The 25612-nt window shown below is 45.4% G+C and overlaps 1 protein-coding gene across 1 annotated transcript; it reads right to left on the reverse strand.

Moving 5' to 3' along the window:
• Positions 1-210: 210 nt before the first annotated feature.
• Positions 211-20249, reverse strand: HK3 (hexokinase 3). Its single transcript, XM_088662057.1, has 17 exons — positions 19493-20249; positions 16369-16511; positions 14385-14504; positions 11940-12038; positions 11741-11840; positions 11158-11341; positions 9466-9621; positions 8303-8536; positions 7236-7540; positions 6563-6711; positions 6259-6378; positions 5497-5592; positions 2874-2973; positions 2302-2485; positions 2060-2215; positions 1012-1242; positions 211-565 (listed from the first exon to the last, which is right to left on the reverse strand). Exons 1-17 carry the CDS (start codon positions 20127-20129, stop codon positions 439-441), a joined length of 3141 nt encoding a protein of 1046 aa, XP_088518183.1. The 5' UTR covers positions 20130-20249; the 3' UTR covers positions 211-438.
• Positions 20250-25612: the final 5363 nt, after the last annotated feature.

Consider the following 25612-nt stretch of genomic DNA (forward strand, 5'->3'; position numbering starts at 1 on the left):
TGTCTGTACTCAAAACTAAGCCAATGGAAGCATTGCCAGATCTGGAGAAAAGCAGAGAGAGAGTCCAAAGTCTCAGCAGAGCTTCCCCGACAGCTTTGTAGGTGTAGAAATGTCCAGGGTTATTAAGAAGGCACCTCCATTTTAGCCCTCTCAGTCGGTGTTATCTTTGGGCTTGGCTTGTTGGAGAAAGATATAATTTGGAAAACCAAGTGGCAGCAGGAATTTGTTTTATTGTTTTCCTTGCTTGAACATGAATCAGAGATGGTAAAGAGAGCTATAAAGATGGAACACCATTGCTGGCACAACTTGCCTTTCCTGCAGTTTGGCCACAGAGGAGGGTGAAACACATTCCTGTGGGTCAAGGTGTGGACATTGTAGAGAATGTCTTGGTGTCCTGGTTACTGAGACATCTTTATTCAAGTCAAGTGGATGGTTTGGTTATTTATGGGAGGCCACAGCAGCAATCAGTGCAGCCCCCTTCCCTGAACCATCCTCTGACAGCAAGAACTTGACGTTGCAGTTTGGAGCTATCAGAGCCACCGTCTTATGAAGCTTTGCTGCAAAGCTGAGAACAGAAAGGGAGAATGTCCGTGAGCAAGAGAAAGCAATGTTCGGCCAGCATCACACCCTCCCCTGGTTACATGGTACTTGGACACACGTTATAGCAGCTTTCTCCTCTTTCCCTCGCCCAAAACAGGGGCAGCATTCAAATTTTCTAGGCAGGTGCTGCAGAACCCCATACTCCAGGTACTGTCCATACAGCCATACCACAGCTTAGGAAGAACCACCCTTTGCCATGCACTGTCTCCCAATAAGTACTAAGGTCCTCCAGCCTAGCATGGATCAGTAATGGATGAGTTTCTCCCCATGCATCAAAACACAATTGTTGTCATGTCTGCCCAACCTGCCCTTGCCACCCAATGGGCAACCAAAGTTTCCATTCCCCTCTTTGCACTCTGTTGGGTTGAGGCCTTGCTTGCCCCGTAGTTTAATGAAGCAAAACTGACTCACTAAGGATGCATCTTGTAGAGTGTCCCATCCACGCCAACTGTTATATCCAGCTTTGACGCGTGGCGGTTCTCTCGGATCTTCTCCACCACTGCAGATATTCCCACTGCACACATCTTAGCAGCACGTGATGACACGGCACGGCACACATCCCTTACCACCAAGGCATCCTCCGTAGATACACTCAACCCATATTCTTCCAGAATGTTACACACGTAATGGTGACCAGGAGTGCTGCTTACAGAACATTATAATCAGCGGTGGAACTGCTTGAGGCACCTATTATATTCAACAAGAGCTGTTGCCCTCTTAGAAGCTAAGGATTTCTAGTCTCTCAGTATTTGCAGGTGGGATTCAATCACAAATGGGCAAATTCAGGCTGCACAATTTAAGTTGATTTGGTGCTCTTGCACAACAAACAAGCTTCAATCCCAAATCAGTTTTGTTTTTGCAATATGGAAAGTGGGAGATTGTCTGGTGCAATGTTGCATAACTTCCCCACAAATAAAAACGGATGCTTAAGAGCTGATGTCATCTAACCTCCCCACAAACTTTGTGCAAACAAAGCATTATGGATGCTGTATATAAACAGGTGGTCTGGAAGCAACCACATTCATCCTGAAAGAACCCATTGTTCCCCAAAGGGTTCATGTGGCAGATCATGCAGGTTTTCACATTCCAAAAAGGGAGGAGGGGAATCCAGGTAATGCCATAAAGACTGGAACTTGGTGCTCAGAATGTATTATTAAAATAAATACAGTACAATACATATAAATTGTCTTACTTTCCATAAAATCATTTAAGTTTGCATGCTTGCAATATAATCTGGGAAAAGGGGTACTTGCTTGTCAGAAGGTGATGCAAGACTAGGTAAGGTGAAGTTAAGGAACTTAATCAAAGGATGAGGGGTGGACAGATAACCAAGTAGGACTTAAAGACACATTGAACAACAGTCTTTTACAGGTAAAGACCAAAAGTAGCCTCAGGAATTTGATTTCTGCACCAAACCTAAAATCTACATGAAATGGGAATGTTACGGATACACACTTACTCTTCAACATTTGTTAGGAATTTGGTGGGGAAGAAGTTTTTGGTCTTGAGTACATCTGATTGTCGACCCCTGAAGATGACCTTGCGCGATGTTAGCTCCAGCAGAATATAGCGCACAATCTCGCCCAAGTACATGCCACTGATGAGCTTTTCATACCTGTAGGGGAGATGGAAATGAGTGTCACACAAGGAGACCATGGAGGCAGCCATCACCCCAGATCACTCCCAGTTACCCAGACTCACCTTTGCTGGCCAGCATTGATGGATTCTGCATCCACTCTCTCATCAAACTGTGTTATGTAGTGCTCAAGGCAGCCATTGTCTCCAAACGCCCCCCATTCCATATTGATACACATTCTGCCCTCGTCCCCCTCCACAGTGCCCACATTCCTCATCTCCTCCATGTAGCAGGCATTGGTACCCGTACCTGAGAGAAAGGGATGGAAATGAATCACTGATGAAAATGGATTGTCATATTTCCCCCTGCTCTGAGCAAAGAAAGTCTTGGGATTAAGTCTGGAGGAAGAATCTTCAGCCTACTTGGCAGTCCATTCCAAATGTCAAAATTACAAAGAAGGGCTTACCTGTCAGGGAGCAGTCTAGATTCTGGTTATAGATCCCCCAAAGAAGGTAATAGTTTCAAGAAGAAGAGTGGAGGAGGGCACCCACCGTTGGAAATATATTCCCTTGGAAAGCCCCTAAAAGACGGATCCCGCTCACCTATTCCCAACCACCCTAGGAATTTTATCGAAGGGCAGAGCAGTATACCTTTCTGGAAAATAGTAATAAAAATAATGCTTCCGCAACCACCATACCGACAATGAGGCCAATCTCACAGTTGGGGTCCACATAGGCACATGCCATCATGGTTCCTACAGTGTCATTCACTATGGCAACCACATCTATATCAATGTCCTGGTAAGAGAAAGGGAGGGAGAGACAGAGAGCAGCAAGATGTGTTACCAGGCAACACGATTCCCTATCACCACAGTAACCAGCAAAGACCCATAGGCCCTGTCGCTTGGGAAATAGGCCCCCTCTCCCCCCCCCTTCTGAAGGCCCCTGGGGGCATCAACCCGAAGGGAGCTCTCAAGCTCTGTCACTGCTATCGGGCTGGCTTACTGGATGGCTGCTGTTACACCTTCCACTTTCTCAATGGGTTACATAGCAAGTGACCCATCATCACAGAGTAGACCTGGGGGTGGGGGTGGGGACTGAGAATATGGAGGACCGTAATGCTTTGAACACACAACACAAACTTCTTGGGCCTGCTTGACATACAAGTCGGTTCGCCTCAGAGTCGTGAGGGGCTCCTTACGTCATATCCAAACTGAGTGAACTCTGCCAGACAAATATGCCATTTCCCAGGTCTGACAAGGTAAAGGAATAGAGACAAGGCCCTTTTCTACCTGATGCACACTCTCACTCGCTCACCGATAAACATGGGAGAGTTGTTGTTAGACTAGAGGTACACATCACATGTATGCAAGGGAAATACACATGAGATGGCTGCTTTTCTTTGGGACTGGGGAAAGTTAGGGACGTGGGTGGCGCTGTGGTCTAAGCCACTGAGCCTTGGGCTTGCCGATCAGAGTGTCGGCGGTTCGAATCCCTGCGACGGGGTGAGCTCCCGTTGCTCGGTCCCAGCTCCTGCCAACCTAGCAGTTTGAAAGCACGTCAAAGTGCAAGCAGATAAATAGGTACCGCTCCAGCAGGAAGGTAAACTGTGTTTCCGTGCACTGCTTTGGTTCACCAGAAGTGGCTTAGTTGTGCTGGCCACATGACCCGGAAGCTGTCTGCGGACAAACGCTGGCTCCCTCGGCCAGTAAAGTGAGATGAACGCCGCAACCCCAGAGTCGTCTTTACCTTTTACCCTAGAGAAGTTAGACTAGCTCTCTCCTTGCTGTCCCACTAGCTAGTGAAGATCCTATTCCAACAGCCTTTAAGGAACTGACTGCTTTTAATTAATTGGGTGTTTTTTTTAATGATGGGAGGCAGTTATTTTCTATGTTTTAAGCTGTTCTTTTTTTATCTGTAAGCCGCCTTGAGTCCCTGATAGTAGATTTAATAAACCAAGAGGAACAGGGATCAAGGGGGCACATGATCAAGCATATTGCTGCACACAACTTATTCATATTATCGGCTGCATTAAATAAAAGGGATCCCACAAGAAAGCATTGGACACTTGAGTTGGAAGGACTGCAGCTGCTGAACCAAGGTCTCTCTGAAGTAGTTTTGAAAATAACCCACCTGTTTCATAGATTTTAAAGAGGCAACAATAAAAGCTGCATTTTGGCAGTGTGGAGGTGGTGAATGTACTGATTCTAAGTAGGAATGAATTGTTTTCATTCATTTCATGTTATTTCAGTGCATTTGTAGGCCAGTGCTCTTTCACTAAAAAAAGGGGGGGGAGCCTCCAACAGGGACTTATATAGAACATCATTAGACAATTGAGCTTACAAATCTTAGCCCACACATCTTTTCTATTACAAACTGGTGTTGGGAGGGTGCAATCTGAAGCAAAGTGGTGTGTTGGAAGACGGTGCTTAACCCTTTCCAGGCACTGGTCCAGGCATAAAAGCTCCGTGTCTGAGCATTGTTGTTGTTGTTGTTGTTGTTGTTGTTGTTGTTGTTGTTGTTGTTGTTGTTGTTGTTTGCCCTGGAGATTTCCCAACGAAAACCTGCTCTATAGCACTCAATCAGAGCAAATGTCAGTTTGGGTTTCCTGCAGATTGCTGTGTGCTCTGATTGAGCTCTAAAAGATGGGTTTTCGTGGGGAAGGCACTGGAGCAAAGAAGAAGAAGAAGAAGAAGAAGAAGAAGAAGAAGAAGAAGAAGAAGAAGAAGAAGAAGAAGAAGAAGAAGAAGAAGAAGAAGAAGAAGAAGAAGAAGAAGAAGAAGAAGAAGAAGAAGAAGAAGAAGAAGAAGAAGCAGCTGCTGCTGCTTCAACACAGGGCATTAAAGTGTGGGCCATGCCTGGAAAGAGCAGAGGGACGGTAAGTGTGGATATATGCCGTTATTGTTGCGACAATTTTCTTGTAAATTGTTTAGAGATTTTACTACTTTGAACTGGTATATAATTTTTGACAAATAATTTTAAAATAGAATTTTAAGAACCCTCCTCCCCATCAGGATTTGGGCTTGAAAGACCAAGGAGAAGTGTGGGTACTTAAGAGGTGAGTTGTACGCAAGCACAATTTGTGTCCTTGAACAACTTTTCTGATTATGGGGCACATCTGTTAGTTAAGGTTCCAGTTTTCTGGCTTTGTGGAGCTTGAGCCAACATGAGATAGCCTTAACTCTGATTTTAAATCAGCGGGTTTTGTGATAATTTAATAGCCTTTCATTTTGATAAATCAGATTAAGTCTGAATAGTCCAGCCCAAACTATAATCCCTGGCAAATCTATCCAGAGCTCGTGCCCCAAATCCCAAACATACCGCTTGACGCGCTACAGCCTCTCTTAGCAACTGCACAACATCTTCTCCCACACAGCCTGTGGCACTGAACCCCTTGGTCCATCTCAGCAAGATGCCCTGTGAAACCATGAGAAACAAGGAATTGTGATACACATGCCGATGCATCTGGACTGCTTTCTCTGAGCTGCTTGCCCTTCATATGTTCATGGATGATTCTACTGTAGCTAAGCTGCAACAGAGAGATGGCAGTAGGAGACATGCAGATGATGCAGGGACCTGCCTCTGCAAAAGTTCTGCAGGTCCTCTAGCTTCTGAGTTTTCTTTAGGCATTGCTCACCCAATCTCAAGTTTATCCTTGCAACAATATGGGCTAGAAACTTGCCAGTGCCAAATTGTGCAGCTTTTCTGCGCTTGCACAGAATTGTAGCATACACACTAGGACAGAGACTGGACCTATTAGAGAGAGAGATGCCTAACTAGTGGGGGGAGGGGGTTCAACAGGGGTTTTTCTCAATGGACAGCTGAACTTCACAATTTAGAAATCCTACAAGCTGAGCTTGTAAACGGTTTGAAAGCTATGTTCTCATAGTGTTTGGAAAATTTTCTCTTTCTATCTTAGGGAACACAAGGTAGTTCAACCCCATTTCTCTCCCTTCCCATCTACCACAAAAATACATCCCCAGCAGGGGGCTCCACTGGCTAACCCAGGTAAGAGAGGCAGCAAAGTCCTAATTCCCAGCGTCACCGCATGAGCAGCAGATCACTTCCATAGATGCTTCATACCTTGTCCAGGCTTGTCTGGTTGCAGGGAAAGGAAAAAGTGAAGCCCAGTGGCAGTGTTCGTCCCATAATGCTATGCTTGCTATGGAAATCCAAAATGCATTGAACAATGTGATCAAAGAGCTGCAGGAAAATGGGAGAAAGCACGAGGCCTTATGAGGTGAAGAAAACTTTGGAGAGGAGACGCCATCACTAACAGTATAGCCCATCCCCCCCCCCAGTTGCCAGTGTCACAGATTTAAGACCCAGCCAGTCTGTAATAGAGGCCAGTTCAACCCAGCCATGTCTTCCCCTCTCTTGCACCTACCTCTTTTTCATTACTCTGGGCCACTTTGGGTGGAATTGTGTAAGACTCAGAGACCATGTGTACACCACCGTCTTCTTTGCTTTTCACCTGCACCATAAGCACTCGGAAATTGGTTCCACCCAGATCCAGTGCAAGGAACTCCCCTCTCTCTAAAAAATGTATAAAGGAACAAGGGCTTGAGTGAAAGAGACTCTCCCCTACAACCCAACACAGTCGCCGCAAGGGTCTCTATCTTTGGCCTCTTTGCCTGAGGCCAACATCATTCCCACCAGTGCTGGCAATTTAAACCACAAAGCCTTGGGAAAGCATCCCACCAGCCATCTAGAATATTGGTTGTCAATTGAGGGGTCGAGACCCACTGGCACCATACCAATATTTGCTAATAAAACAAGATGCATATTTGTGCTATAGGTGGGTGCAGGATCTGAAAAGGTTGGAGACTCCTGTTGTTACTAGCAGTGGTTATGCTGCATCCTTCTCGGTGAGATGAATGTAAGTAACAATAACAACAGCCCCTGATCAATTAAAAGACTTGGACCCCAAAAACTCGGAAGGTTTTCTCTGGACCAAACACAACTTCCCTGAGACTTTTTCAAAAGCCCCCTTGAGCTCTTCAAAGCTCTTCCCTCCCAAGATAAAGGCCATTCCCAAGATGTTGTTCTCTGGCTCTCACCGCTGCCGTCAGGCAAATGACGGACGTAAGTGGGCAACATGCGGACAGTGGCTGTACTGTGTGTCTCCTTTGACAGACCCTTCTCCATTTCCTGTCTCATCATGGTCCGCAGTGTGTCCATGTCGGACATAGAAAGATGGAAAGGCGCCAGGACCTGGGCTACTCCTTCCTGTTGGTGTTTGAGCCTCTCTGTCGCAGCTGCCACCCTGGCAGCCCCAAAAACACAGCCATGATCTGATGTGGCAAAGGTGGCAGTGCAGTCAGGAGCCAGTGATTTCAATGTCTCTTGCAGGATCTGACCATACCTGGAGGGAGAGGAAATGTCAAGGACCTTGAAGCAGGGTGACTGGAAGTAACCCATGGTGCTGGCCTTTCTGCACCTGTCCCCTAACTTACTATGCCTCTGCTCCAAAAGGAATGTGAAAATTTGCTGGATGAATGAGTCTTTGGGTCTGTTTACATTATCCACATTTTCAAAAATGGCTGAACTCCCTGAAGTTAACAGCCTCCTAACTTTGGATATGTAACAGACCCCCTAGCCTGGGAAACCCCAGTAACCAATTTGGGAGATTCAGATGGATGGGTGGATCCATTTTTCTGAGTAGTATAGATGGGTTACTGTCCTGGAAGGAGCTGTTATGGCAAGAGAGAGGATTAAATATGCTGCCTACTGAGTTGCTGGCAACAATAAATAGATAACACGACTTAATGGTTCTCTGGGTTGAAGGAAAATATTTGGATATCTGGTAGAAGAGAATGGAATAAATGCTTCCTTGGCTAGTGATTTCAGTCCAGGAGAAAGCTTGCTCCAATAACCTGCTCATGAATGGAAAATATGGTGGTCAGTCCACTGGTGCACAGGAAAGTGGGTCTGGTGGGTCTCTTAGTTTGAATTTAGATGAGGGGCAGCCAATATGATGCTCTACAGCTGTAGCTAGGCTATAGTTCCCATCATCCTTGATCATCGACCATGCTGGTGGCCATTATAATCCAACAATATCTGGAGGTCACTGCACTGCCTACTCACGACACAAACAAATATTTATATGCCTGGTACAACTCCTTACTGTGATTGGCTCTTGTACATGTTCCCATCCACAGCCACGGTGATTTTCAGCTGTGGCAGCCCTTGACTGGTCCGGATGTGAGTAAGAACGCCAGCCAGTCCAGCAGCACAGAGCTTGGCAGAACGGACAAAGACCGCTTGGCATATTTGCTGCACGTTGAAACAGTCTTGGTTGCTTGCCACCATTCCCAGACGGACAAGGAAGTTCTTGGTATTGGCCAGGCCAACTTTTTCACTGCAGTTAAAGCATACATGAGTTAAAGCAGGGTGGCAGCAGCAAGAGGCATGAGGGAAACTCTGATTAACTGTTAAGTGATCTCAACAAAGAATAATATTGATTCCAAATTGAAATCACTGAACTCTCCATCTATAATGAACTGGCACAGGTGTGTGTGTGTGTGTGTGTGTGTGTAGTTTTGTTTCTACCCATGTGACTTTTTAGAGGACACAAGAACTGTAACTAGATACATATTTCAGAAAGTGGACTTTATTAACATCTCGTTGATATTTAAGGTTTTGATTTTAACTTTTGTTACTTGATTATGCTTTTATTTTCTTCTTTTATCTGCACTGCTGTACAGGCCCTTCTTACAGCCAAAAAGCATTATATAAAAAAAATTGTTTACAAATAAAATAATACCACAAGGGCCATAACTCAGTAGTACAGTCCTTGTTTTATATGCAGAAGGGGGCAGGCAGCATGGGAATGCATCTGTTGGTGCTGAATAACGCAGAGTATTAAATGATTGTACTGGGGGAACAAACAGTGACATGTCACATTTACCAGTTCTGATTATTAGCCTTGTGACACCTTTGCTATTCCCTCTTCCTACTTGATATACTTAATGAATGGGCCCATTATAGATGCTTATCTTTTAAGCCTTCTGCTTTCAAGACATCTTATTTGAAAAAATATGGCAGTGTATCTCTGGGTCATCCTACGGTGTATTTAAATGTGCAAGTTGATTCATTCATTCATTCATTCATTCACCTGCTTCAGTGTTGTTTTTTATGGGCTACAGATGTAATTCATTTGGTGGGCCCATTCCTCCTGGCTGTTTTTCTAGGGCTAGGCTAACAAAGGCATGCCGAGCCTCAATCTGCTGCTACTGAGGATATCAGGATGACCAGGTCTCCCAAGATGTGTTTGAGGAACTGACTTACTCTATTATGTCCACAACATCTTGGAGCTCAATTTTTCCCTTGGTAAGCAGGGTGGGAGTCAGGACACCGCTGAAGATATCACCTTTCTCAGCCAAAGTAGCCAAAGTAACACGGATAGTATCACAGAGATATATGCTACTGATCAACTTCTCAAACCTGCCAGTGAGAAGAAAGAAGAAAATCAGTGCAGAAAGAGAAGGAATTGGAGTGAAAGGGTGGCTGGCAGATAACTGGTCAAGCCATCCTGTCTATAGGAGAAGTTTTGGCCATTTCTTACAACATTTGCTGCTAAGATAGGCAATACAATATCATAGGTTGCTTGTTTGTAGACCACCTGTCCATAGGGTATTCATCCTGACTGCACAAAGTTCACACAATGTCAGCATTCATTCAGAACTTATACAGGAATGACCATTCCCAGTGGCTTCATGTCACCCTAATCTCTGAGCAGAGCACGATTCCAAAGGTACCAAGTTTGCTGATCAGGGTCTGTTTTTCCTTTCACACAACAAGGCACAGCAGAGACTATGTTTTCTTTATGATATATGGCTTGCTTACACATATATGCAACCTGAGCCTAGGATGGAAGGGCTTCGAGCATTACTCTCCAAGAGGGTTCCATTTCTTCCACGGCTGCCACCGTAGATTCAATCTGTCAACCCACATTGCTCTGACTCCCCACCTTCTCCAGCTTGCAAACACAACCATTTTTCCTCCAGCCTACCTCAGGCAAACAGCAACCCTCCAACAACTGCTTGCCTTCCTTGGCTTTGTATCTCTAACTAATTCTGAGTTGAGAGGGAGGGGGCTTCACCCATTTCCCAGCTGGCACAGCCTTAGCTTTGCTGATTGATTTCTTAATGGGTCACCCTTCACCTTGTGCTCTTTCAATGGCCCATCTCTCCACAGTGGTGTCCAAACTTTTTCCAAAAAGGGCCAGATTTGATGAAGTGAAGGGCCGTGGGGGCCGACCAAAGAGCCAACCAAAGTTGTTGACCTTTTTTTTAGGATTGAAGTTGTTGAGCTACTTTTAAGATTGAAGTTGTTGAGGTGGTTTTTTTTAAGGATTTTACCCCAGGAAATAAACTGTCTCAGGGGCTGGATTAAACTGACCAGCAGGCCGGATTAGGACTTTGGACATGCCTGCTCCAGGCAATTACTTCATCAGGAAACCAGCCTGGCTTATATTTTAACATGCTAAATTCAGCGCCTGACACCAAGGAATTTGAAGGGGAGTCTAGGTACCCCACAAACATATGACAATATATTAAATAGCATTGGGGATATAACTGTGTCCTGCAGCAACCCATGGTGTAACAACCAGGGGGCTGAAAAGCACTCCCAGTGCTCCTCTCTGGACCCAGTACTGTAAATAGAACTGGAACCAAGGTAGCAACAGGGCTCCCAATTCCCATTCCATGGAGCTGGTGGCCAATGGTATCAAAAGCCATACAGAGATTGAGATGCAGGAGCGAGGTGACCATCCCCTTGTCCTGCTCTTTGTGAAGGTCACCCATCAGGTTGGACAAAGATGGGCACTGAATAATTGCAAACACAGGTCTGGAGTTTCATTATGCAGAAAATGCGTTTTTGGACACCGAGCATGACTAACCTTGATTATTCCACTGAATCCCGGGCACCAGTAACCAATGACTCACTTTTTAAACAGTTACTTCCTTTACTGTGACTCACTTGTTTTTGCCTCGGTCCATGGACAGGTTATCCATTTGCAGGTCAAACTCTGTCGTTATGTCATCCAGCTCGCCCAGCTTCCCAAAAGAGCCCCATTCGGTGTTGATACACATGCATCCAGTATCGTGCTCCAAGCCTGCTACATGCTGCATCTCCTCCACATAACCGCAGTTAGTGCCAGCATCTACCATACACAGGAAGGCAGGACACAGGGAAAGAAGCTCAAAACAGGAGAAACAGCATTTTAGTAAAGCCTCTGACTGCACGGCAATGAGAAAGTGCAACTGTCCTGCAACTGTCATACTGTCTAACTCTCACAATGGTTAGGGCCTGCCATTTTGATGAAATGCAACATCTTCCTAGAATGTGTGCTTAGAATCCACCTACCTAATTCTTAATCGCCAGGGATTTGGTTTCTAGCCCTTTGATGTGGCTACATACTATGCTGAGATTCTTCCAATCTAAGAAGAATAGCCAGCTTCTTGGGACCTCTGCCTCCCACACCAACTATACGGCATACACAAGCCTTCCAGCTCAACAGCATTGCTAGCAAGTCACCAGCACCATGCAAGGTTTTGCTTACCTATCACCATCCCAACCTCACATGGCTCTTTCTCAGAATGGCAGCTCAATAAGGTTCCCACAGCATCGTCTATTACAGCAATGACATCGATCTTGTAGTTCTGGGGAGAAAAAGATTAAAGCGACTCTCTTGTTTTCTCACCAGAAGCACATACACATATGCATGCTTCAGTCACAGCTGACCCAGCCGCTATCCTCACCTTGCAAGTCTGGTTAAGAGCTGTTTGGAGCAGTTGTGCCACATCATTCCCCTCCACACCTGGCCACCGGCAATCCTTGTTCCATCTGGTCAGCTTACACTAAGGGGAAACCAAGCAAGAAGGCAACTGAGAAACTTGAACAAACCACTGAGAAACCCAGCCCTGCTTCCTGCAAGCAAAGTATTCAAGCAATAGGACCAATGGGGTTATTTATGAAAACATGTCCTGTGATATTTTAGAAGTAGAAGAATCCAAATCGGAGAATGACTTTGACAATTCATTTTCTCTATATATTCATTCAGTAACAAGCTCTATATTGGTTCAATCAGCTGCCACCAATTTTGTATCTGGATAATGGGTTTGTGTATTTTCTAAAGAGCTGTGTTATGTTCTATTCTTTTTATGTGGGCTGCCTTGGGAGGATTTTCCCTCCGAGGCAGCATACAAGTTCTGAAATAAATGAATAAAACAAATAGCACAACATCAGTATGCTGATGGCACCCAGCTCTATCTCTCTGTTTCATTTGAATTTGGAGAGGCAGGACAGGTGCTGGGCCAGTTTGGAGTTGGTAGTGAACTGGATGTGGGCCAATAAATTGAAAAGGAATCCAGACAAGACCAAGGTGCTGTGTCTTCCAGGTTATTGAGATCTGGATGTGGGAACACAGCCTGTTCTGGATGAGGATGCACTCTCCCGAAAGGAGCAGGTACTTTGCCTGGAGGTGCTCCTGGATCCAGCACCACCAACAGAGCACCAGGTGGCTTCAGTGCCAAGAAGCACCTATTTTCAGCTCTGGCTTGTTTGCCAGCTAGTCTTTCCTGGACAAGGAAAATGTGGCCATAGTTACGCGTGTTCCGGTAATTTCCACCCACCCAGTTGGACTACTGTAATGTACTGTGCATGTGGCTTCCCCTGAAGGTGGCCCAGAAGCTGAAACTGCTGAAGAATGTGGCGGCCTTGCTACTGACAGGTATCACTGGGCAGGTGCCCATTTTATCAGTTTTGAAAGATCTGCAGCGATAGCCACTTTGCTTCTGGGCCCAATTCAATGTGCTTCTGTTAACATAGGTAAAGGGACCCCTGACCATTAGGTCCAGTCGTGACCGACTCTAGGGTTGCGGCGCTCATCTCACATTATTGGCCGAGGGAGCCAGCCTACAGCTTCCAGGTCATGAGAAAGCCGCTTCTGGCAAACCAGAGCAGCACACGGAAATGGCGTTTACCTTCATGCTGTAGCGGTACCTATTTATCTACTTGCACTTTGACGTGCTTCCGAACTGCTAGGTTGGCAGGAGCTGGGACCGAGCAACGGGAGCTCACCCCATTGCAGGGATTCGAACCGCCGACCTTCCGATCGGCAAGCCCTAGGCTCTGTGGTTTAACCCACAGCGCCACCTGCGTCCCTCTGTTAACATAGAAAACTCTAAATTACTTGGGTCCCAGATATCTGATTGAGTGCTTCTTCCCATGTCAATCTGAATGAGCATTGCATTGCATTGCTTCTATTATGGAATGTGGTTTGAGAATAAGTGGTGAGCAGTGGCAGCCCCTAGCCTTTAATAATGTGCACCCTTCAGAGGTGCATATTGCACGGATATTGTACAACAGCAGTGAGGAACTCAATCTGGCCCATGAGTCAGTTTTCCCCAAACCCAGTGCCGGATTTATGTATAAGCTTATAAAGCTATAGCTTAGGGCCCCACAAAAAATTAAAGGAAAAAGAAAGATGTACATTTCCAAAATACAAGATAAAAAACAAATAAAATAAAACCTACATACAGCAACAGTATTTTGTGTTGTGTAGGCTCCTATCATGTAAGTAATGGACCTCGCTTGCTAGCCTGCTCCCTAAAATATCACATATAAAGGGCCCCATTACCTTCAGTAGCTTAGGGCCGCATCCTAAATCTGGCCCTGCCCAAACCACACCCATATGCTGCACCCTTGACATCATGTTATGTCAGGTGTGGGACACATAAAGACATGACTGCAAAGAGGAAATGGGGAATCTTAAAATGCACTCCTGACCATCCCTTGACAAACAAAGCTTGTTCTCAAAGCCGGCCAGCCGAGTGAAGTGGGGCAAGGAAGAGGGTACAAGATCATATCTTTAATGCAGGGGTCAGCAACCTTTTTCAGCCGTGGGCCGGTCCACCGTCCCTTAAACCGGGGGGGGGACTATTTTTTTTGCGGGGGGGAAATGAACGAATTCCTATGCCCCACAAATACCCCAGAGATGCATTTTAAATAAAAGGACACATTCTACTCATGTAAAAACATGCTAATTCCCGGACCGTCTGTGGGCCGGATTGAGAAGGCGATTGGGCTGCATCCGACCTATGGGCCTTAGGTTGCCTACCCCTGCTTTAACGTTTCATTTGGATTTCCTTCCTATCTCCAGTCTTCCTATCTCCAGCCTGCTGCTGGGCCAACAAAGTATTCACCTGGTTCAGCGCGTTATGTTCACAAGGAAAGGGAAAGCAGAAGCACAGCGGCAAATTGTTGGTGTTGAGGCTAAGTCCATCCAAAAACGTGGCCACACATTTTGCAAAGAATTCAAAAAGCTGGAAAAGAAAGCACGGTATTATGAGTACATTCAACTCACCTCAGGGCCCGATGCCAACAAAACAAATGACAGCAAATATTTGCTAGCAGTGTAGAACCTGAAATTTCACCAGTAGTGTGATCTCACCAAATCACCCAGTAGGGTTGTTTTTTTTATCAACCTCTACCACTATATTAGGGACTGTGGCACTGTGGGTTAAACCATAGCGCCTAGGGCTTGCCAATCAGAAGGTTGGCAGTTCAAATCCCTGTGACAGGGTGAGCTCCCGTTCCTCGATCCCAGCTCCTGCCAATCTAGCAGTTCGAAAGCACGTCAAAGGGCAAGTAGATAAATAGGAACCGCTACAGTGGGAAGGTAAACGGCGTTTCTGTGTGCTGCTCCGGTTCGCCAGAAGCGGCTTAGTCATGCTGGCCACATGACCTGGAAGCTGTATGCCAGCTCCCTCAGCCAATAATACGAGATGAGCGCCGCAACCCCAGAGTCGGCCATGACTGGACCTAATGGTCAGGGGTCCCTTTACCTTTTAACCACTTTATTCATTTATTTATTTATTTATTTATTTATTTATTTATTTATTATTTAAAATCTAAATGTACACAAGATAGAAACAAATCTTTTAAAAAGGGAATGGCTCTGACGATGCTTAACCAAGACAGGTTCTGCTAGATACACCCAGAATATGACTCAGTATAAGGCAGGTTCCCATGTACGTGGCAGAATCTGTCTTTTTCCTGTGGGGACAAATAGCTGTTTTGGGTAGGAATTTAATTCAGAAAGAATATATTTGCAGGTAAAGGTAAAGGTAAAGCAACCCCTGACCATTAGGTCCAGTTGTGACAGACTCTGGGGTTGCGTGCTCATCTCGCATTATTGGCCGAGGGAACCGGCGTATAGCTTCCAGGTCATGTGGCCAGCATGACAAAACCGCTTCTGGCGAACCAGAGCAGCACACGGAAACGCCGTTTACCTTCCCGCTGTAGCGGTTCCTATTTATCTACTTGCATTTTGACGTGCTTTCGAACTGCTAGGTTGGCAGGAGCTGGGACCGAGCAACGGGAGCTCACCCCATCACAGGGATTCGAACCGCTGACCTTCTGTAGGGGAAATTAATAAGGTAAAGGATGTAGAGCAGTAAGAATAAGGAAGAGCAGTAGGAAAAATAGAGAAGAGGAATCAGAATACATGTTAGCCCCTCACTGTATTCAGTGGGGCTGATTCCTGTGTGCATGTAAGATGGCAACTGAAGGGCCCCTGGATGAGTAAGTCAATATAAATGATAGGCTACAGGGAAGAAAGGTTCTCGCAGGGCATTGGGCAGAGAAGAGTGCCAGAAGAGTAAAATGATCAAGGAGGGGCAGGGTGAGATGAAAGAGCGGCTAAGTGGGAGCATGAGAAAGAAAACATCTGAAAATCAATACAATAATTTTAAATTCAAGGCAAAGGAAGAAGCTTGTGAAGAGAGCAGAAGGTGCATTTATGAATATTTGTGCTCATGATGGTAACTGGTTGGATAGACTGCTTCATTTCCAGTCCGTGCATGTCCCATAGCTTTCTGTTGTCATCCTGTAATTCGTCATACCACAAATGTTTCAGTTTTGGTTTGTCTAGCTTTTGTTATGCTATAGCTCAAGAAAGTGCCCTTCCAGGTGGTAGTAATAATGCACTAACAGTGCAGAAACACGGCAAAGCAACTAATAAAGTGGAATGGTGTGCAGACGGTCCAGTATCAATCCAGCACTAATGCATTGCTATTCCATCAAAGACATATTGCAGAAGATATCAGCAACCCAACCCAACCCAACCCATAACAACAAGTGAAATGGATTAAGTAAACTGAAGAACTCAAGACAGAGGAATTATACCTGCTCCCCACTGCCATTGACAATATTCTCAGTAATTGGAAAGTTCTTTTTCTTCATCACAGGTGCATCCTTATCTGAGAGTTGCAAGAGCATGATCTTCAAATGATCCTTCTTCATTTCTAAACCCAAAAAATCCCCTGTCTCTGAAAAATAGATGTGAACATTAGGATATATAGTGATCAAGACTGTCCATGTCTCATTCATATGGTTACCATATAACTTCCTTTTAAATTGCTATAAAGGGGGAAGCTGGAAATGAGGTGGGGGGGGAGGTGTCTATCACCAGGACTGTTTGTTTGTTTAGCCCAGCTTTGCTGCTAATCAATGGGCAATCTTAAATTAGAATATGAATTATTATATGGTCAATAAACACTGATAGATCATTTTCCATGAGGGACAGTAAGAAACTGTCCAGAGTTTCAGTGGCACACAATAACAAATACAAAATGCAGTAGGCCAATCATCACTTAGGTTCATCATCATATGTGACTAGGTCAGGGTCCAGCAACCTTTTTCAGCCGTGGGCCGGTCTACTGTCCCTCAGACCATTTGGTGGGCCGGACTATATGGCTTACCTTCCAAGTCCCGGGCTGCAGAATCCGGGACCGGCAGCCGTGTGACACCGGAAGTGCGTCGACGCAACGTCCAGTGTCGCTCCGCCCATCTATGGGCACCAAAAATGGCTGCCGCCGACACCGGAAGTTGCGTCTACGCATTTCCGGACATGCGTAGATGCAACTTTTGAAGCCGGTGGCGGCCATTTTTGGTGCCCATAGAAGGGCAAATCAGAAAGAAAAAAATGGCCGCCGGCAGGAGAAAATTACGGAGAAAAACGGGAGACGAAGTGATACGGGGGACCACCGGGAAAAGGTAAGTAAAAACGGGGGGTTCCCGGGGAAAACGGGATACTTGGCAGCTATGCTATATTGGGGGGGGTGAATGAATTCCTATGCCCCACAAATAACCCAGAGATGCATCTATATAAATAAAAATGTAAATGGAGGTACTGACTCGCCTGGGTGGGGATTGGGGGGAGGAGGGGATGGAATAGGTCAGGACACGGTGGGGCCAGTCACAGGGATAAGCTGGGGGAGGGGGGGAGGAGGGGGTGGGATACGTCATGGCTCGACACAGGGTGGTGGCAGTCACAGGGATTAGCCATGGCAACGCGTGGCAGGGCCAGCTAGTTTTAAATAAAAGGACACATTCTACTCATGTAAAAACACCAGGCAGGCCCCACAAATAACCCAGAGATGCATTTTTTTAAAAAATTAAAAAATGCTGATTCCCGGACCATCCACAGGCCAGATTGAGAAGGTGATTGGGCCGCATCCAGCCCACGGGCCTTAGGCTGCCTACCCCTGGACTAGGTGCTGAATGGTAATAGTAATTAAGAGTCACCAGGCTCCATGCATAGGTTTCTAAACTGAAACCAGCTCAGTTGGTTAGAGTGTGGTGTTACTGGTGCTAATAATACCAAGGTTGCAGGTTCGATCCCTGTATGGGACAGCTGCACATTCCTACATTGCAGGGGTTGGACTTGATGAATCTCAGGGTCCCTTCCAACTCTGCAATTCTATGATTCTATGATTCTATAATTCTGTTGAAGCAGACTAGTCTCTTGGCGAGTCTGTGGAAGTGATTTCAACCTAGCTGTTTCTGCTATTGATGCAAAGGCAGGAGCTGTCACTGCATACTTATTATTATTATTATTATTATTATTATTATTATTATGACTATTATGACTATTATGACTATGACTATTATGACTATTTATATCTCGCCTTTCCTCCCAAAGGGCTGGTAGTAGCATCTGTACTTTAGAGGGTATCTATGTGTTTTTAAGGATTCTACTGAGCTTCTTCTACAACACAGTTCTGCCCCTTAACAAGAAGGGTCATAGCTTAGTGGAAGAGCAACTGTGTTGCATGCAGGAGGTCTCAGGTTCAATTCCCGGTATTTGCAGGTAGGGCTGGGAGAGTCAGTTCCTTGTCTGAAGCCCTGGAGAGCTGCTGCCCGAAAACACAGACAATACTGAGCTAGATCGACCAATGGGTCTGACTCAATGGTCCAAGAAATGTACAAAGGTGGCAGGTGCTGCTTGGCAACCTGTGCTCAACAAGACCACAGTTGTATGTGTTAGCCTACCAAGCCACACAACCCTAAGTAGAGCCCAAGCCCTTCATCCTCACTTAGATGACTGCCTACTGTCTCATTCCACAGGCCACCTCTCAGCCAACACCAGCATTGTTACCACCATGCTAGACAGGCAAACTGTGGACAGATGCAGATTACCAGTATCTGAAGAAGTGTGCATGCACACGGAAGCTCATACCTATGACAAACTTAGTTGGTCTCTAAGGTGCTACTGGAAGCAATTTTTTTATTTTTTGTTTCGACTACGTCAGACCAACACGGCTACCTACCTGTAACTAGTACCAGATTCTGGGGTATTCTTGCACATGCTGGACAGACAAGGAAACCGCTCCTTCGCAAGACTCTGTGCATGATTTAATAACATTTCATCTTTCTCTTTGTCTCTCTCCCCCCCCCCCCGCCCACCGCCCTTCCAAAAATGTGCATCCCTGTGTATGCTCAGAGATTCACAAACCAGTACTTGGAAGTTTTGAAGCCAAATATGGCGATCGGGAAGCCAGGATGTTGTGGAAAATAATGTGGAGTTGGAACAAAAGTGTGGAAAGGAATGGTATTCAAAGTACAGCTACATGGGCTGTTTAAAAAATTGGCAGCCCAGTGCAAGCTGTAAAGGAATCTGGAGTCAGCCATTGGTTTTCAACAGGTGGGTCAACTCAGGACCCACTCAGAACCCCTAATCCAAGGTGGACCACAACAGCAGGACTATCGCCAAACAAATATATTGGGCGGAAATTAAGAAATGGGGCCCTCAAATGCATGTTTGGGTTAAAAGTAAGTCCTAGGTCTGAAAAGGTTGAAGACTATGGGTCTAGACTAGGTCTCCAGCTGTTTTTGGACTACAACTCCCATCATCCCTAGCTAGCAGGATGGTGGGAATTGTATTCCTAAAACAACTGGAGACCCAAGTTTGGGAAACACTGGTCTAGACATCAGTTCGGGCAAACTGCCAAAAGGGAAACACACTTACCAGTGCCATCAGTCAAGGTACAAACGTAAGAAGGCAGCATGGGTAAAGCGCGGCCATCTTTAGCCTTCTCCTTGAGGCCATTCTGCATGGCTAAATACACAGAATCCCTCACATGTTCAAGCTGCTCCTTGGGTAGATGAAAGGCCTGTACATGTTTCTGGATCTGGTCAGAAACAGGAGCGCTTTTAGAGGCAGCACGGTGGGGAATCAGTTTGTGATCTTCCCTGGCTTCAGCACTGGACGTGCCCACAAAAGAACTTCTCTTTAACCTGGGAACAAAATTCATCTCCCTGGAGATTTGTCGTGAAGCTGTAGGTGCAGGTGTTTGTGTTTGTGTTTGTGAAAAGGCGACAGCTAAAAAAGAGGACTCACTGGCCTCAGAGCCCTGCTTCTTGGGAAAAGAGGAAAAGCTTAAATTACGTCTGGAGGCTGAGTCGAAGGAACTAGGTCCCGAATTAAGAGCGATAAATGTGTTGGAGGCCGAGTTGGATTCCAGCGAGGTATTTAACACAAAGGAAAACCTATGACGGTCCTCGGAAGCTGGATTGGGACCTGACATGGAATTTAGCATAAAGGAAACTTTAGAAGACAGATTGTCGTTACTGTCTCTCCGACTGCCTCGGCCGCGCTCAGACATGGTGTCATCGGTCACAAAAAGCCCTCGTCTGTCAAGTCAGCAAAGGGTGGAAAGAGCGGGGGGGAGAGCGGGGGCGAGGCAGGCCAGCATGTGGGGCTGGGAGTTGAGTCCGGCTCAGGGTGGGGCGCAGAGTAAGGCCAAATGTGAGCGGGCCAGTTTTGAAGCTGTGCGAGTGAGGCATGAACAGACACACGAGGCAGGGTGCAGGAGGGAGAAGTGAAATAGAAAGAACGCAGGGAGGGAGGGAGGGAGGGAGGGTGGCGGAGGAGGAGAGGAGAGAAAGGAGGACTTGGAGCAGGAGGCAGTTGGAAGAGTCCTCAAGAGAGAGAGTGGAATGGAAGCCGGGGGGCGGGGCGGTAGAATGTGGGGCCACAGAGTTATAAAAAGGGCAGAGGAGACCATATAATTGTCTGCATAGGCCGTTTCATGGTTCATACTGAAAAGCCATTTTTTAAAATAGCCTCTGGAGCTGAGGGCTGGGGAGGAGATTTTAACCTTGCTGTGACTAGACCCCAGCAGTGCCTGCCGCCAAATAAAAGATAGCTGTGGAGTTCACACACTTTCTAATTCAGGTCTTATCTTGTAGGAAGACGTTTCTTTCTTTCTTTCTTTTCCCCACCATTGAAAAAATAGCCTTGCCAATGGAAATTCCAACGCAAGTGCAGACTTTTGTCCCAATTGCTTGGTGGGGCAGAGTGGCCTATGACTAGGGACAAGGGAGCAATTTTCAGTTTGCATTTAAAGCCAGATTTTGTCGCACTTTCCAAAGCAAAATGAGGACTGAAACATAGCTATCCTTCAAGCTTCACACTCATCTGAATTTTGTGATGCAGTTCTCCAGTCAAAAACATTCACAAAAATGCATATGTTAGGGGAAAGTGTGCATAAAAAGGAATTTATTTACAAAAATAACATACAAAAATGGATTCCATTAGGGGGAAATGCTTGTTAAAATGTGTCAAAAATGCATATAAAGTAGAAATGTATTTGTTAGGAGAAATTCGCACTAGAACGCTGAAGAATTTTCCTGAGGGTTTTTCCTTTAAAAAAACAACAAAAAACTTCACAAACTGATGCTGAAATGTGGAGAATGGAGTTTATGATTTGAAAAACAAGAAACAGAACAAAAATTGACAGATTCTTCCATTCCAAACTATGCCAGCCTTTCATTGAGGTTCACTTTGGATATCACAGGTTGAGGATCAAGATTGAGACTAAGTAAGCCTACTTCCAGACTGTCACCATTTTGTTTCAGTGCATTCCAAAACTTTAGGCTTGCAGTATTAAAGCAGATTAAATAGTTCTGTCACAGACCACTTTTAACAATCCCTGCTTCCCTTTAGTGCAGCCCGCTCTACCATTACAGTACCAACATCCTAAGTGCAGACCTTACTGAGCGTGAAACATTCTGCCTCAGGAGGCAGTGAGCTTTTCACCACTGGAGGCCTATAAGCAGAGTTTCCCATCCCACAGGTGAAATTCGACTTAGCATCAAGAGGGGAATGTGCTTACTGAATGAGGTCTGATTGTGCAACAAGATTTTTGCTTCCTCTCCTCTTTCTGCACACCCCCTAAACCTGCCCTGAGGTGTTCTTCAAATCCACCAGAACAGATTCAGGAGGCACAGGGAGGAGGAATGGGGGGGGGAGTCATGTTGCACAAGAAGTCCTTGTACCAGAGCATGCAACAACTTAGTTGAACACTGCCCAAAGCAACAAGCCCAAATTTATGGCAAGCTTCGAGGACAAGGACAGAACAGCTAACCAAACAGGTCCATGCTTTTATTACCAGTTGATTGGCAGCTAGGGAAACGTGCTCTTACCTTAGACTCATTGCACTGGCTTCGCATAAGAGCTGCTTCCAGGAGCTTTCCCCCCTCAGAGTTCATTAGAACTGAGCACCTGGCAGGACACCCTGTAAGGAGACAATGGACTGGGTCGAATTCAGCATATGCTTTGCCTTGCATCTCAGATTCAATCTCCAGGCAGGAATGAAAAAGGTGGTCTAGACCTGTTCTTGGCTTCCTGCTTGTGGTTCATCTGTTCATGAGTCCAGGTTCACCTGTCATGACCAGCCAGACTCTGATTTTTTTCAAGTTTGTTTCCTCTCCCATGGGAGATGAGCAAAATATGCTTTAAAGAATCAATGGTTTAATGTTGTGTGCAGACCACCTTATTGCCAGTGTAGTAGACAATACTGCTAGATCGACCAATGTCTGATTAACCCAGCAGACGGTAGATTCTTCTGTGCTTCCTAGTCATCCTACCAATTCAAGATGCTGGTATCCATTTCGAACAGCTCGACAAGAGCCTCATAAACGAGTGATTGCATCAGTCACAAGACTTTGTGTTAGTTTTGCTGCAATTGGATAATAGCATGACTACCTCTGGAAGTTATTCCAGTTCCTTGAGTCAAGGGGCTGGTTGCATTAACAACATTTTTAATCTTTAGAGATGCAAGTTAAGGCTAATTGTCCAAGTTCTGGTCATAACAGAACCATGGCAAGTCTGTGGAGCTGTGCTATTTTGATATATGTTCACCCTTATCCGTATAGGATGCCTGATGGTAGCCAATAGTACCTTAGCTGAGATCATTTTCAAGGATGGCCACTGGTGTCAGCCAAAATCTCATCCCTATGACTTGCACTCAGCAGGAGTGTAAAACTTCACACCTGAATGAAGCACATGGTAGTTGCAATTATCTGCTGCTCCACCAACACACTGCAATTAGAAGCAAATGCAAAACACAGCTAGACAGAGTCACGCTGCTATGCTAACCTTAGGATATAGATAATGCATAGTGAGGCAAAATTATCCGGCCACACTATTGCTGGGTGATCTGGCTCATTAAAGACAGTTATGAGGTGGCTTTCTACCATAACTGGCCAATTATTAGAGGGGATGAGATGTAAAACAAGCTGCAAGGACGTGAGTCTCTCTGTGACCCAGTTCACACATAATGTTAAGCGAAACCATGGCTAAGCATGAATGCACAAATGTTTCCCAAGCAAAGATTGCTGAAGGGGGACCCATCAGGCAACATGCAACAGCACACTGTTCTTTCCTGATGAACCACAATAATCCAGAAAGCTGAGCGTATCATTGGTTGCCAGTGCGGCTATAGTGAAGACTGAACCTCATAAACAGTGGCCAGTATCCAACTAAACCGTTTTCATGAGTGCAAGGATTTTCAGGTGTTAATGGAACTTTCTCACCGACTCTTCTCCCCACTCAAACCCTAAATCTTTTCTGGGGAGTCCCCCAACCCTCAGGAGCATATTTTTGGATCACATGGGAAGAAGAGTAAGTAGGGAAGTTCCATTGTGCAGCTAAAGGTCGCTGTGCCAGCATAATAACATAAGAATAGCTTGCTGGGTCAGGCTAATGGCCCATCCAGTCCAACATCCTGTTCTCGGCCAACCAAATCCCTGTGGGAAACCCAAAAGCAAGAGACACATACAGCAACTGGTATTCAGAAGCATTAGTGCCTCCTACCATGGAGGGAGAGCATAGCCATCGTGGCTAGTAGCCTCACCCTCCACAAATTTGTCCGATCCTCGTTTAAAGCCATCCAAGTTGGTGGCCATTACTGCCTCCTGTGGGAGGGAGTTCCATAATTCAACTACACACTACAAGAAGAAGCGCTTTAGAAAATAAAATCTGTCCTGAATCTTCCATCATTCAGCTTCCTCGGATATCCATGAGTTGTAGTGTTATGGAAGAGGGAGGAAACTCTTCTCTATCCACTTTTCTCTTGCCATGCATAATTTTATAAACTTTCATCGTGTCACCTCTTACTTAAATCTTCTCTAAACTAAAAGGTCCCAAATGCTGCAAACTTCATAGGGGAGTTGTTCCATCCCCTTGGTCATTTTGGTAACCCTTTTGGGTGCATTTTCCAATACTACAATATTTATTTTGAGGTGACATGACCAGAACTGTATACAGTACTCCAAATGCAGTTGCACCATTGATTTGTATAACCAAACAGTTGCATACCAACCAGAAATGTGAGAGCTCATTTATATGGGAATGGATTTAGACACTAGGAAAGGATATATTGTTTAGTTATTATCCTTCCTTGCTCATGACTGAGAGTACCATCTTTTGCAGCTTTAAACTTGGAAGCGGAGACAAGGTTGATTTAACCTTCTAGAAACAATAATCCCAGCTGTTTCAAGGCAGACTGAATTTTCCCTGATGTTACACCTTTTCTCCCTCTTAAGACACAACAATCAAACATACATTGCTTTGTGAATAAATAAAAGTATTATTTACTTACATAAACTAGGTCTTGAAGCAGCAATAACAGTAGCAAAATGAAGGCAGGTTTATAACTACTATCTGGGTTCCATGATCACTGCAGGTGGTGACAGCAGTCACGAAATTAAAAGACGGCTGCTTCTTGGGAGAAAAGCAATGACAAACCTAGACAGCATCTTAAAAAGCAGAGACATCACCTTGCCGATAAAGGTCCGTATAGTTAAAGCTATGGTTTGTATGTATGGAAGTGAGAGCTGGACCATAAAGAAGACTGATCGCCGAAGAATTGATGCTTTTGAATTATGGTGCTGGAGGAGACTCTTGAGAGTCCCATGGACTGCAAGAAGATCAAACCTCTCCATTCTTAAGGAAATCAGCCCTGAGTGCTCACTGGAAGGACAGATCGTGAAGCTGAGGCTCCAATACTTTGGCCACCTCATGAGAAGAGAAGACTCCCTGGAAAAGACCCTGATGTTGCGAAAGATGGAGGGCACAAGGAGAAAGGGACGACAGAGGACGAGATGGTTGGACAGTGTTCTCGAAGCTACCAATATGAGTCTGACCAAACTGCGGGAGGCAGTGCAAGACAGGAGTGCCTGGCGTGCTCTGGTCCATGGGGTCACGAAGAGTTGGACACGACTAAATGACTAAACAACAACAAGTTACAAAAGTACAAAATGTAAATTCAAAAATAGTGTCTGAGATGCAGAACTCAGACATGCACCTGCGGTCAGCTTGGAAGCATAATGAAGAAAGTGAAGGCTGCCCAGACAGGAAGTATGTAGTGTTGCAGCTCCCTGCCAAGGCAGACAAAGGAAGTGATCTCACGGAGTTCTTTCTATCAAATTTTAAAGGAAAGGTCTATGAGCCTCAGCCCCTTCATGTGCCTAACTAGCAAAGCATGAATTGTTGATTTGACTGTAATAATGTCCCACAATTTAGGCTAGTGACTGAGTGAACCATGAGTTGGGTAGTTAATCGTTTGTTTAGTCCTCAGATGAGCTACATCCTCACTAGGCAAACAACTGCATCATGGGGGGGAAAATAACATTTGGCCTCCTTTATATGCTGTTGCAACGATTACCAAGATACAGTATGTGGAATACTATCAACATTGAAATATATTGTTGTATTCATGTTACACTTTAAAGGTTATTTTATATTCTCTCCATGAAGAAAAGGAAAGAACCAGCCAGCAACGAATGACCAAAAATGAAGGCC

Source organism: Zootoca vivipara, chromosome 2, assembly GCF_965207765.1.
Source record: "Zootoca vivipara chromosome 2, rZooViv2.hap1.1, whole genome shotgun sequence".
In the NCBI taxonomy this organism is placed as follows: Eukaryota; Metazoa; Chordata; class Lepidosauria; order Squamata; family Lacertidae; genus Zootoca; species Zootoca vivipara.

What these genes read in the sequence shown, in the direction of transcription:
- HK3 (XM_088662057.1), bottom strand. Translation starts at nt 20,129, where the DNA reads ATGTCTGAGCGCGGCCGAGGCAGTCGGAGAGACAGTAACGACAATCTG. An exon ending in TACCTTGACTGATGGCACTG is followed by an intron (nt 16,512 to 19,492) that starts GTAAGTGTGTTT and finishes TCTATTTTTCAG; the next exon opens with AGACAGGGGATTTTTTGGGT. An exon ending in TTCCTAACAAATGTTGAAGA is followed by an intron (nt 1,243 to 2,059) that starts GTAAGTGTGTAT and finishes TTCTGTAAGCAG; the next exon opens with CACTCCTGGTCACCATTACG.